General features: G+C 43.1%; 1 protein-coding gene across 1 annotated transcript; it reads left to right on the forward strand.

The window, feature by feature from the left end:
• Positions 1-234: 234 nt before the first annotated feature.
• Positions 235-8221, forward strand: LOC138330632 (mucin-5AC-like). The gene is made up of 4 exons (XM_069278183.1): positions 235-240; positions 1208-3064; positions 3529-3753; positions 6158-8221. The coding sequence occupies exons 1-4, from the start codon at positions 235-237 to the stop codon at positions 8219-8221; spliced, it is 4152 nt and encodes a 1383-aa protein (XP_069134284.1).
• The last annotated feature ends 7231 nt before the right edge of the window (positions 8222-15452 follow it).

Here is a 15452-nt window from a genome sequence, read left to right on the forward strand (position 1 = left end):
CTACGGCAGGTTTAGGGGACTAGTTCAATAATGATTTGCGTTAAACACAATGAAATAATGTAAAAAATAAAAAACTTCATTTTTGAAAGAATCGTTTAGCTAATCAATCATAATTAAGATACAAGATCCGCGATACGATTTTTTTATATTACATTAGCTCTGTAGAAGCTATTATTGCTACAAACAAAGGTAAGAATACAAATAAATAACATAATAGATTATATACAATGCAGCATGTGGGTAAATAAAGCAACCATGTATAACAAGACAATAATGAAAGAAAAAAAATGGTACTAAAATAAAGTAAACACATATTATGAGTATCTCAAAAAGTTTTAAAAGGTTAAATTTTAGTTTAATAATGGATACTCGTATATCACACATTTATTGCTTAACAAAAGATATACAAACAACTTAGAGAGTGGTATTGTATGCATAAACATAAGAACTGCTAATTGGACAATATATACACTAATTTAGTGTTTTAATGAAAAGCACACAAATTAAAGAGGAATTATCAATTCCTTTTATATATGAACTACGTTAGAACTTATTTAATCGAATGCAACTATGTGATACTTACGATGATAAATAGATAATAAACGGGCCAATGACTAAATAAGATCATACGAACGAACAATTGACAAGAAGATCCATCATACCATTCTTTACTAAACTATAATTAGTGTAACCGCGGTTAACTACAAAACGATAATTGGAGTTAACTTACCATGTCTTCCCTTCGACAAGTGCAAGTATGACTAACCCCATCCTTCTCTTTTAGAGCAGTGTGGGGGAATGGAATTTTAAAGAATAAAATCGATGTACGGTAACAAGTTATAAAGGTGTATTAGTGCAACTAAACTATAACACAGACCGCTACAATAAGTGTATACATGGAATGTCTTGATCTTTACAAAAACAACTTCAATACGCGTAAAAGCCCGTCACGTCAACATGTAATCAAAGAACAATTCAGGTCATAAACTTTCAGTTAATTAAAAATAATAAAACCCTTTAACTGCTTATTCACTCAGGATGCGTTTATTGTAAAAATTATTATAAAATGTTTATTTTTCTAGCTTCCAGGTTTGATTCATTGGTTTAATCGTCACCAATTTCTTCGAATTAAATCGTCAACCTTTGTCGCCTTCCACCATTACGCTCGTCGCCTACATCTTTCAACATTTTTGTCACCTCCTATCAGCCACATTTTTGTGACTTCTGTATCATCAACACTGTCGTTGCCTCCCACCATCAAACACTGTCGTACACCTCTCATCATCAACACTGCCGTGCCTCTCATCATCAACACTGTCGTCGGCCTCTCATACATCAACACTGTCGTCACCTCCCACCATCAACACTGTCGTCGCCTCTCATCCATCAACACTGTCGTCGCCTCCCACCATTCAACACTGTCGTCGCCTTTCACCATCAACACTGTCGTCGCCTCCAACATCGTCATCAACACTGTCGTCGCCTCCCACCATCAACACTGTCGTCGCCTCTCACCATCAACACTGTCGTCGCCTCTCTCACCATCAACACTGTCGTCGCCTCCCATGTCATCAACACTGTCGTCGCCTCCCACCATCAACACTGTCGTCGCCTCCCATCATCAACACTGTCGTCAGCTCTCACCATCAACACTGTCGTCGCCTCTCATCATCAACACTGTCGTTCGCCTCTCATCATCAACACTGTCGTCGCCTCCCCATCACCATCAACACTGTCGTCGCCTCCCATCATCAACACTGTCGTCGCCTCCCATCATCAACACTGTCGTCGCCTCCCATCATCAACACTGTCGTCGCCTCCCACCATCAACACTGTCGTCGCCTCATCATCATCAACACTGTCGTCACCTCCCACAATAACACTGTCGTCGCCTCCATCATCAACAACTGTCGTCACCTCCCACCATCAACACTGTCGTCGCCTCCCATCGTCAACACTGTCGTCGCCTCCCATCATCAACACTGTCGTCGCCTCCATCATCAACACTGTCGTCGCCTCCTCATCATCAACACTGTCGTCGCCTCCCATCATCAACACTGCCGTCGCCTCTCACCATCAACACTGTCGTCACCCTCCTCATACATCAACACTGTCGTCGCCTCCCACCCATCAACACTGTCGTGACCTCCCTCCATCAACACTGTCGTCGCCTCCCATCATCAACCTGTCGTCACCTCCCGATCATCAACACTGTCGTCGCCTCCCATCATCACCTCTGTCGTCACCTCCCACCATCAACACTGTTTGTCAGCCTCAACATCACACTGTCGTCGCCTCCCATCATCAACACTGTCGTCACCTCCACTCACATCATCAACACTGTCGTCGCCATCCCACCATCAAACACTTGTCGTCCACCTCTCATCATCAACACTGTCGTCGCCTCACCACCATCAACTCTGTCCGTCGCCCTCCCACCATCAACACTTGTCGTCACCCTCTCATCATCAACACTGTCGTCCCCTGTCGCACCTCTCATTATCAACACTGTCGTCGCTCCCATCATCAACACTGTCGTCACCTCTCATCATCAACACGCCTGTCGTCACCTCTCATTATCAACACTGTCCGTCACTTCTCATTATCAAAACACAGTCGTCGCCTCCCATCATTGTCGTCAACAACATGTCGTCACTTCCTCATCATCAACACTGTCGTCGCCTCTCATTCATCTACACTGTCGTCGCCATCCATCATCAACACTGTCGTCACCCCCTTCCCCCCACATCATCAACACTGTCGTCACCTCTCATCATCAACACATGTCGTCGCCCTTCTCATCATCAACACTGTCATCACCCTCTCATCATCACACTGTCGTCGTCACCTGCTCATCATCAACACTGTCGTCGCCTCTTCTCTCCACTGTCGTCGCCTCTCATCATCAACACTGTCGTCGCCTCCCATCAACCATCAACACTGCCGTCGCATCGCATCATCACTCATCAACACTGCCGTCGCCTCTCATCATCAACACTTACGAATGTCGTCAACACACGCCTCGCATCATCAACACTGTCGTCAGTCTCCTCACCCATCAACTGTACCGTATGCGCCTCCCAGATATTTTCTGACGTCGTCACCTCGTCATCATCATCACACACTGTCCGTGTCACCGCCCTTATTCATTATCAACACTGTGACCCGCCGCGTCCCCCCCCCCCCCTCTCAATCCTCATCATCACTGCTTTCGTCCTCGCATCTCATCATCATCACACTCGTCACATAGCATTATCCTTCACTGGCTGTCACCGTCTCATTATCACACTGTCGTCGACCCCATCCCATCATAAACTCACTGATCGTCGCCTCCCATCATCAACACTGTCGTCATTTCTCATCATCAACACTGCTCGTCATCTACCACTTCACCTATCATCAACACTGTTCGTCGTCCCTCCCTACACATCAACTTATCAACACTGATCGATCACCTGCCCGATTATTCAATCACTGTCGTCACCTCTAATTTTCAACATCCCTATCCATTCTAACACCTGTCGTCAGACGGCTCCCATCATCGACTACTGTCGTCGACTCCCCAATCATACAATCATCTGTCGTCGCCCCTTCGCTCCCCATCGATCAACACTCGTCGTCACCATACCCCACTCATCAATCACTGTGCGTCGCTCTCCCAGACATCAACACTGTGTTCACCTCACATTATCACCACAGTCGTTCATCCCAACATCTGAAACTCTCGTCACCTCCCACACCATCTACGACTGTGTTCGTCTGCCTCTCACATTAACTACAGTTTTGGATCGTCACCTCTCATTATCACCACTGTTCGTCGCCCTCCCATTTATCAACCCACTGTCGTCCACACTTTGCCCATATCATACACAAAATTGTCGTCACTCTAGCTCATTATCAACACATTGTCGTCGCCCTCCCATCATCAACACTGTCGTCACCTCTCATCATCAACACTGTCGTCACCTCCATCATCAACACTGTCGCCGCCTCCCCATCATCAACACTGTTTCGTCACCTCTCCATCATCAACACTGTCCGTCAAACTCTCATCATCAACACTGTCGTCGCCTCTCATCATCAACACTGTCGTCGCCTCCATCATCAACACTGTCGTCGCCTCTCATCATCAACACTGTCGTCGCCTCTCATCATCAACACTGTCGTCATCTCATCATCAACACTGTCGTCGCCTCTCATCATCAACACTGTCGTCGCCTCTCTCATCATCAACACTGTCGTCGCCTCTCATCATCAACACTGTCGTCGCTCTCATCATCAACACTGTCGTCGCCTCTCATCATCAACACTGTCGTCGCCTCCTCATCATCAACACTGTCGTCACACTCTCATCATCAACACTGCGTCGCCTCTCATCATCAACACTGTCGTCGCCTCTCATCATCAACACTGCCGTCAACACTGTCGTCGCCTCTCACCATCAACACTGTCGTCGCCTCTCATCATCAACACTGTCGTCGCCTCAACCATCAACATCAACACTGTCGTCGCCTCCCATCATCAACACTGTCGTCGCACCTCTCATCATCAACACTGTCGTCAATCAACACTGTCGTCGCCTCTCATCATCAACACTGTCGTCTCTCATCATCAACACTCGCACATCATCAAACACTGTCGTCGTCTCTCATCATCAACACTGTCGTCGCCTCTCATCATCAACACTGTCGTCATCAACACTGTCGTCGCCTCTCACCATCAACACTGTCGTCGCCTCTCATCATCAACACTGTCGTCGCCTCTCATCATCAACACTGTCGTCGCATCTCTCCATCATCAACACTGTCGTCGCTCTCATCATCAAACATCTCCCTCACCATCAACACTGTCGTCGCCTCTCTCATCATCAACACTGTCGTCGCCTCTCATCATCAACACTGTCGTCGCCTCAAATCAACACTGTCGTCGCATCCTCATCATCAACACTGTCGTCGCCTCTCATCATCAACACTGTCGTCGCCTCTCATCATCAACACTGTCAATCACACTGTCGTCGCCTCCATCATCAACACTGTCGTCACCTCTCATCATCAACACTGTCGTCGCCTCTCAACACTGTCGTCGCCTCTCAATCAACACTGTCGTCGCCTCTCATCATCAACACTGTCGTCGCCTCTCATCATCAACACTGTCGTCGCCTCCCATCATCAACACTGTCGTCGCCTCTCATCATCAACACTGTCGTCGCCTCTCATCATCAACACTGTCCGTCGCCATCATCAACACTGTCGTCACCTCCACACACACTCATCAACACTGTCGTCGCCTCTCATCATCAACACTGTCGTCGCCTCTCATCATCAACACTGTCGTCGCCTCTCATCATCAACACTGTCGTCGCCTCTCATCATCAACACTGTCGTCGTCGCATCATCAACACTCCGCCTCCTCATCATCAACACTGTCGTCGCCTCTCACCATCAATCAACACTGTCGTCGCCTCTCATCATCAACACTGTCGTCGCCTCTCATCATCAACACTGTCGTCGCCTCTCATCATCAACACTGTCGTCGCCTCTCATCATCAACACTGTCGTCGCCTCTCATCATCAACACTGTCGTCACCTGTCGTCATCATCATCAACACTGTCGTCGCCTCTCATCATCAACACTGTCGTCGCCTCTCATCATCAACACTGTCGTCGCCTCTCATCATCAACACTGTCGTCGCCTCTCATCATCAACACTGTCGTCGCCTCATCATCAACACTGTCGTCGCCTCTCATCATCAACACTGTCGTCGCCTCTCATCATCAACACTGTCGTCGCCTCTCATCATCAACACTGTCGTCGCCTCTCATCATCAACACTGTCGTCGCCTCTCATCATCAACACTGTCGTCGCCTCTCATCATCAACACTGTCGTCGCCTCTCATCATCAACATCAACATCTGTCGCACCTCTCATCATCAACACTGTCGTCTCATCATCAACCTCTCACCTCAACACTGTCGTCGCCTCTCATCATCAACACTGTCGTCGCCTCTCATCATCAACACTGTCGTCGCCTCCCATCATCAACACTGTCGTCGCCTCCATCATCAACACTGTCGTCCGCCTCTCATCATCAACACTGTTCGTCGCCTACCATCATCAACACTGTCGTCGCCGTCCACATGTATCCAACACTTTCGAGTCACCTCTCATTATCAACACTGGTCCCGTCACCTCTCATTTTCAACACTGGTCTCGCCTCTCATCATCGACACTGTCGTTCGCCTCCCATCAACAACACTGTCGTCGCCCTCTCATCATCACACTGTCGTCGCCTCCCACCATCAACACTGTCGGTCGCCTCCCACCATCAAAACTGTCGTCACCTCTCATTATCAACACTGTCCGTCGCCTCCCCATCATCAACACTCTCGTCACCACACAGCATCAAACACTGTCGTCACCTCTCATTATCAAACACTGTTCGTCACCCTCTGATTATCAACACTGTCGTCGCATCTCACCATTCATCACTGTCCGTTCGCCTCTCATCATCAACACGTGTCGTCACCTCCCATTATCAAACCACTTGCCGTCGCCTCTCCATCATCAACACTGTCGTCACCTCCCATCATCAAAACTGCCGCGCATCCTCACCATCAACACTGTCGCCGCCTCCCATCATCAACACTGTCGTCACTACCTCTCCATCAACACTGCCTTCGCATCTCATCATCAACACTGTCGTCACCTCACATCGTCAACACTGCCTGTCGCCTCCCATCATCAACACAGCCTGTCGCATCTCACCAACATACACTGTCTTCGTCTACTCATCATCAACACTGTCATCAACACCCATGCTCACCACTGTCGTCAGCTCCCACCATCAACCCTGGCCGTCGCCTCTCATCATCAACACTGTCGTCGTGTCTCATCATCAACACTGTCGTGCACCTCGCATCATCAACACTGTCGTCACATCTTCATCATCAACACTGTCGTCACCTCTCATCAATCAGATCACAGCGCGTCACCTCTCCATCATCCAACACTGTCCGTCGCATCTCTCAATCAACACTGTCGTCACCTCTCATCATCACACGTCGGTCGCCTCCCATCATCAACACTGCCGTCGCCTCTCATAATCAAAACTGTCGTCGTCATTCAACATCAACACTGGTGTCGTCGTCCTCTCATCCATCAACACTGTCGTCGTCTCTCATATCACACTGTCGTTGCCTCCCATCAGCAACACTGTCGTCGCCTCCCATCATCAACGCTGTCATCGCCTCCCATCATCAAAATCTGTCTGTCGGCCTCCCATCATCACACTCTCGTCGCTCCATCATCGCAATCACTGCCGTCGCCTCTCCATCATCCAACACTGTCTTCACCTCTCATCCACAACAACCTGTCGTCACCTCTGCATTCATCAACACTGTCGTCGCCTACTTCACCTCACATGCTCGCCTCTCACCATCAACACTGTCTTCACCTCTCATCATCAACACTGTCGTCACCTCTCATCATCAACACTGCCGTCGGCCTCTCACCATCAACACGTCGTCACTCCATCTCACCATCAACACTGTCTTCACCTCTCATCATCAACACTGGTCCGCGGCCACCACCCGCCACCATCAACACTGCCGTCGCCTCCCCCGATCATTCCACTGTTTGTCTGTCGCCGCCCTCACACTGCCGTCGCCTCCCACCATCCAACACTACCGTCCGCCTCCCCACCATCAACACAGCGTCGCCTCCCATCTCAACAACTGCGTTCCCATCTCTTCATCAACACTGTCGTCTGCCTCCCTCAACACCTCTGTCGTCGCTCCCATCATCAACACTGTCGTTCGCCTTCCACCATCAAACACTGCGTCACCTCCCACAATCAACACTGTCGTCGCTCCATAATCAACAGTGTCGTCCGCCTCCCACCATCAACACTGCGTCGGCCTCCACCATCAACACTGTCGGTCACCTACCCACCATCAACAACATGCACGTCGCCTTCCCTTCATCAACACACTCGATTCGCCTCCTTCCCCACACTGTCGTCTCCTCTCATCCATCACGCTGTCGTCGCCTCCCATCATCAACACTGTCCCGTCGCCTCCCTTCATTCTACGACTGTCGTCCGCCTCACATCATCAACACTGTCGTCACCTCCCACCCATCAACACTGCTCGCCCTCCGCATCATCAACTCTGTCGTCTGCCTTCCCCATGCATCAACACTACCGTCGCCTCCCATCATCTAGTCTTGCCCTGATCTCCCATCATCAACACTGCCGACGGCATCCATCTTCAACACATGTCCGTCACCTCCCATCTTCAACACTGCCCGTCGGCCCTCCCACCTTTCAATCACTGCCGTCGTGCCTCCCATCTTCAACACTGTCGTCACTCCCACCATCAACACTACCGTCCGCCTCCCATTCATCAACTACTGCCGTCGTCCCCCCCTCCACCATCAATCACTGTCGTTCGCATCCCATACTTCAACTCAGACTGGACGCCGTCGTACCATTCACCATCATCAACACTGTCGTTCGGCTTCCCCTCATCAAACACTGTTTGTTCACAATCTCACCTTCCTAACACTGTCGTCGCTTCCCATTATTTATTCTCTGTTGTCCACCCCTCATACGATCGAACACTGGCCGTCGCCTCTTAACCATCATCACTCTGTTCGATCACCGATCCCAATTCATCAAACACTGCCGTCACCATCTAACCATATTTCACAGTCCTAGACATCTAATCATCCTACAACACTGCCCGTCGCCCTCTCACCTTCCTTTCCTACTTGTCGGACATCAGACCTCCTTGCTTCATACAACTGACCCGGTTTCCGCTTTTCTCATCATCCAACAACTGTCGTCGCCTCCTATCATCAATACTCTGCGTCGCTCTCATCATCCAATCTGTCGTTGCTCCCGCATAAAACTGTTTAGCGCACTGTGTTCATGTTTTCCGTTTCCTATCTACTTTTTGCGTGCCATTGTAATGTTTTATCGTTGCTATTTTAGTATCACTATCAATGATAACTTTCCAATTCTTAAAGTTGCATAATTATCCGACGTATGTGCTCATGGTCTTGTCGGTTTTACACAATTTACAAATATAAAGACTTTCCTGAGAAATAAGTTCGAAGAAAACCGCAACTGCAAATCAATTATTCCATACATGTACATGCTCATTCGTGATGATCTTTTTAAGTCATAAAGCATTACACATTATTTCACTCCACAAGCAGAGTTGGAGGAACCGTTTTTCATCGTAATCAACTTAAATTTTGTGCAAGCTACAGTTAAGACAAAGACTAGCATGAATTCTTAAAAAAAAAAACATAACAATTCTCGAGAAATAATACTCTTGTTTACGTCCGAGCTTTGTATTGTATGAGGGTAACCATGTAATACAGCCGCCAGCGACAATGATTGTAATGCATCTGATAAACCAATGCGTGTTTTCCGAGGATGGCGGTGCGCTCGTGAACGTAAGGCGGCGCATCGCTTTCTGACAGTACATACGAGTCCTGTGTAACGGGGACTAGATATTGATTTTAATTACATAAGTTTATTCTGATAACTATACATATGTGCCAGAGAAAGTGCACGAGACACCACCATATCGAAATGCGCACTCGCTGACGTTCAGGAAATTTCTTGTCGCATGTGTGCTTGCCGTCCTGAACACGCCTTAGTATAACACCCATATGAGAGAAATTATAGCATTTGCTAAACAAACTATTGTATAACATTGAATTCACTTACATCGTTAAGCTACGTAGCTATCTGCTGACCAAACAGCTGCATAACATTGAATCTGCTGACCAAACAGTCGTATCGTATTTAGCCGTCGGCAAATCTAACCGGTATTTAATTTTATTCTTTAATCAGTCGGACCAGGTTGGTAATACGTCCTTGTTATAATTCTAACCATTGTGTTATGTATAGTGTCCATGCTAGAGTCTCATGCCAGTACAAAATAGTGAACAAGCTTTTGGGTGTACGGTCTGATGCCGACAATCCTTTGGGTATAGGACTATCCTTTAAACAATCAAGGTACGTTATAAGTCGTTTTATTCATTTGATATGTATCTATAAAGTAAGCTTATTTTTAGACTGCTAGGCCCTAGTCTTATACAAAATGTGTATATAGATGTAAGTGTAGATATTTATGTAGGTTATTTACGATATGTAAATTACCTTAAACCGTTGATGTAAGGGTAAGTATTATGTACCTTTAAGTAAGAGTTTATGGATTATAGAGTTGACTCTTGAAAGAGTATTTCCCTATTTGATGACGTAAGTACATTTGTATTTATTCCAACCCATCCCCGTGTTTTATCACATGGTACTCCTGATGCATTTGTCAAATATTGTCGTTAACTGCGTTATACGTAGCTAGGGTTACATTGTCAATAGGGTATCTGTCACTTATAATTAGCCGTCAAAACATATAGACTTCTTTAAGTTGTGGAGTTTTACGCCGTGGGGCCACGTTCGATTTCTGCTCGAGACACTTGGCAGTAATGTGTAGTATCCCTGTTTGATATACCCGATTTTATACCCGATTTCGGTTAAATAGCACGCGGAAGGTGTTTAGTCACAGGTTAAGATATAAGAAAACCAGGTTAAAAAGGATCGGGATGAGCTTGTACATTGTAAATATTTGTACATGTAGCTACATGTATATAGGTCTTTGACCAGGGACATTCGACAGGAATGTATATATATCGCCTGTACTTCTTTAATATATTGTAATGACATAATGATCAAGTGTACACAAACAAGCGGCGCCGTTTCCAGTTATGTGTTGTTTTTTTTTTAGAAATATTGTATTACTGGTAGTTACAACCGAATGAAAACCCGACACTTCTCTCCGTCACGATCACCATTTTTCAAAAATATATTTACCCTCTCACTTCTATTTCTGGTGCCACTGTGCCAGATCGCGATTATCAGACTGTTTCTGTGTTGCTTGGTGTCTTCGGTGGCATGCTTCAGTGATATAACACTATAAAAAAGGCAACAGTTCTACTATACAAGAAGACACAACACGAACATACCGCAACCTCCTAAAACACGCACCTCACACAACATACATGCAACACACTGCATTACATGGGAGGCCGTCCTTACATGACCATGGCTGTTAATAGGACGTTAAAATCATCAAACAAACAAACAAACAATTCTTGATTATACGTGAATTATCGCTTGATATACATTTGTCTGTTCACGTGACTAGTGATACATAATAACTTCGAAACACACAAATATAACATATACAGTGCATAGTCTGTTTATTAACCCAAGTACTAGTGTATCCGGTATATAGCTTTATAGTTATATATACACATGTCCGCGAACACGTACGTAATAATAATAATCTAATTAATAATTATATATATAATAATAATTCCATTCAATAGTATTTTCAATTAGTAAGGAGTAATCGCTTTATAAATACCATTGGATGACTGAAAATGAAAAATTGAAAGTTGTTACATTCGTATGTTTGCTCCTTTCGGGACACCACGTCGTTTATCCTTGATGTAAACCACACGCCAGAGACACCCTGGAGAACATCTCTGGATGACTCCAGGGTTCCCTATCACTTACGATCTGTAAACACCCCTGCACTATCGCCGAATAACGGTACACTGTGGTCTGACCTGAAAGTGTGACCTATGGAAGTGTTGGGCGTTGGTCTCTCTGTAAGTTTTCAAAGGATTTTTGCTTTGGGGGCCTGAGTATTGGTTCATAGTTTTTTCTCGAGCTGCCTATAGTTTTTACTATGAGTTAGTCCAGGGGTGTAAAATATCATATGTGATCGGAAAACACCTGGAGTTAACGAGGGATTTAATGAGGAAAGGCATGCTAAAGTTTGCAATTATACCACCCATCGAAGACCCGATTGAGGACTCGGAGTTGTGTAGGTATTTCTGATGAAACGCTCAGCGTTTGTCTCTTTGAAAACCGCACCTCATTATTAAATGATTTTGAAATGACAACTTATCTGTTTTTCGTGCAGAAGTACCGATTTTTGTGAACACCCACTAGTAATATTTGGAAATTTTTGTTTAGGGTCGTAAAGCTAAGTAAGGTTCAGATGTTTTCGTCTCAAGCATGCCTTCCACACCGATTTACCAAATATTTACAATGTAGAGTATGATTTCTATCGATTTTTTATATAGAATCCATAAGACGCCTTAAATGGTCTATGACCACTTAAATGTTATAAACTGTAAAATTAACGTCTCAAGTGTACACTATGCATTTTACCTTATGTACTTAAAGTGTCACAATTATTATGTGCTTACAGCGATGGCATTTAAACACTAGATTATAGATCTAAATCAAAAAACAATTATTTCCTTTTTTTAAACGTGGTGTAAATAGATATCAATTTTCACTGTTCATTTTATCTATGCATATAAACTCTGCAGTATCATTATTTATCAGTTATCTTTTTATTATCCTTTAATTTTGTATTTTAGAACTCATCAGGAAAAAATAAAAGTACAATCAAGAACAACAATACATTATAAGCTGCTAATTGAACTGGTAAATCTACATGAGACACCTCAGGTCACGGATATAAATCAGAATTGAGTATTTGAACATTTCAATATAATATGATGGCAAATACCAAAGTAACATAACCCAACTCGGATTACCTTCTACTTCCATTATATACCATGAAATAACTATTTAGTGACACGCCTCTAACAAGCATGACAGCATTGGAAACTCACTTCCTAATGCACACTCCCATTCTATTTCAAATTATCTTATCTAATGAAAAAAACGAAGGGACACAATTGCGTATATATAAATCAACATTCAATGGAATTTGTGGGGTTGCAAACCTCCATAACGAAAACCCGAAGAAGCAATTATGATCTATGATTGTCTTCCTGTTATTTCCAGGACTATCTTACGCAAATCTATTTCAATTTTGTCTTGTTAATATATGTTTTTTAAGGTATGAGGTACGAGATTTTGCATTCAAATTTCAAAACATTAAGTAACATGTCGTATTCCGTAATACCCTATTAAAGGTTTTTTTTTTTAAATATTTTATTATGGGTTTGAATTAATTCAGGAGAGAAGAGATATTTCCATTAAATAATTTTTGCTCGGACTGTTACGATATTCCACTCTGGTTTAAAAAAACGCAAAGCAATGTAACTTTGACAACGACAAAAAATATATATTGTTTGACAAATTTGATCAGAAGGTGGAATATGCAATAAATATACAGAAATTGCATGTGAAATCGAATGGTACATGTGTTCCAAATATGGACTTTTCGAAAAATAACATTATCATTGCCTAGACGCCAATAGGCACAAGCAAACCAGTCAATAATCACCTTGCCATATACGTTATAGTTTATCTATGTCCATGTAAAGATGTTTTTAAAATTATGCAGCAAATTTTGCCATTTGCTCAGGAACTATATTAGGCAAGCCAGGGAGAAAATAATTGAATCTCGGTTTTACATTTGATGGCGCGTGAGAGTCTAATGTGGTAACAATTTATTTATAGAATATACCATTATTTGCTTGAAAGGTAATATACAGGAACTCATTTTGTGTTTAGAAATAAACGATATTAAACATAAATTAGCATTCGATACTGATTTTATTTTGTTTTATCGCTGAATTTCAAACATTTTACAACACGCTAACAGCCAAATTCCATCGCAAAACACAATGATCCACTAACGTCTGACACACTATATAACACTATGTATGGAACACATGGAATTGACATAGGGTGAAAGGTAAGGTTCAAATATACTAATCAGGTATTATATATGGGTTTTTCATTACATGAAAAAAAAAGATAAATGATACATCTTTTGTATATTGATAAGATCAAATTATATGATGATAAAACCAGGTTATTTGATGAAATTCAAATCCGTGAACAATCAAAACCGCTATATGCGACTCAACCTCTGTATAAAAACCACTGCCTGTTAAGAGCACTTTCCTATAGCGTTAATCCAAATGGTTCTATTTCAACACAATTTGAACCTGTATATACCCTATTGGGCTATATAAGACCATGTTCCCGTTATCTCTTGGGTGGTCTCTATAGTGTATTTGAACCATCACGCTATGACGTTTGATTAATATACGCTACCTACTTTTGTGCATAAAAAGGAGAAAGAGACCTAAGGCACGGGATGTTGTAATGCACTTTTATTAAAGCATGTGAGGACAAGAATAGCTGTTAGTTTTCAACGGCGGTCGTCATGCCATTAGAAGTGATTTCCCATTTACATAATACATTAATGTAGAATTAAAAAATTTATAAGCATATGCAAAAATAACATTAAATAACTCTCTATATTATCTATCTACCTTCCCCCCCCACTCTCTCTCCACCTCCTCTCTCACCCTCCTCTACACGTCCAACCATCATCCATCTCTTCCTAATCATGTTAATACTGTAAATGAGAATAATTTATGCCATTTTTGGTTACTTTGTTATTATTATTAATTATAGTTCTGTAGGGAAGAGGACTTCATATAAATTTGGAAAACTATTTCCCAAACCAGGTTTAATATAATGATTATCACAATAAGGAATGACTTATTAGTTTAATAACACACTACATGTTATTTATGTACTCGTTTACCATACGCAAGTATACCTGTCAACAGGTAGTTTACATCTACTAAAGCAGTAAGATATATTACATAATCGCTTAAAAACCCTAATACCACACGTAAAGGTTATTGCATGGCTTTCGAGTATTAAGGGATTTCGCGCCTATGAGTAATAAGGTCCCGAAGTAGACGAGAAAATCATTGCAATTAAATATGACCTTACTGCATTGCATCTTAACCTCGAACAATAAGACAGGTTGATTGAAAAATTATCACCTATTCCCATCCTATAACCAACCCCCAATATCCCATTGTTGTGTGTATGATTTTACTGTTTTCTTATATTAATGTTGTGTAATATACGTTTTCGGTACAGAGTGGGTTGCGATTGCTCTATATGTAATGTCAAGTTCGTCTGAGACAGTGACGTCAAGTATTCATTAACCATTCGTTATGTGAAACAGCAGTACAATATTTACTTTCCATGTGCTGTAGAGAATATAAACTTTGATTATGCGGTATATGTTGCAGCACCAAAATATTTTTTAGGGGATATGTACAGGATGATAAAACAAACGGAAACTTTTAAATGTAAAGTGAATTGTAATTTAAAAATAAATTCCCTATCTATATAATTCCGAAGTGTAATTTGTTGTGTTAAGGTTTCCTGATCGAGTTAAGAAGTTTACCTTAATTTAAAATAATTTAAGTTGCTATAATCATATGAGACCTGTTAAATATGATCAAACCGCCAGACAGAGCATAAAACGATTCTCATCGATTTTAAACAATTTAGTTGTGTTTAATTGTGTTTACTGTATCTCTAATTAACACACAAATAAATAACATGAAAA

The sequence above is a fragment of the Argopecten irradians genome, chromosome 9 (genome assembly GCF_041381155.1).
Source record: "Argopecten irradians isolate NY chromosome 9, Ai_NY, whole genome shotgun sequence".
NCBI lineage: Eukaryota > Metazoa > Mollusca > Bivalvia > Pectinida > Pectinidae > Argopecten > Argopecten irradians.

Coding starts and splice junctions, on each gene's coding strand:
- LOC138330632 (XM_069278183.1), top strand. Junction 3,065..3,528: donor AGTCTCCTCACCCATCAACT/GTACCGTATGCG, acceptor ACCTGTCGTCAG/ACGGCTCCCATCATCGACTA. Junction 3,754..6,157: donor CCCACACCATCTACGACTGT/GTTCGTCTGCCT, acceptor AACACTTTCGAG/TCACCTCTCATTATCAACAC.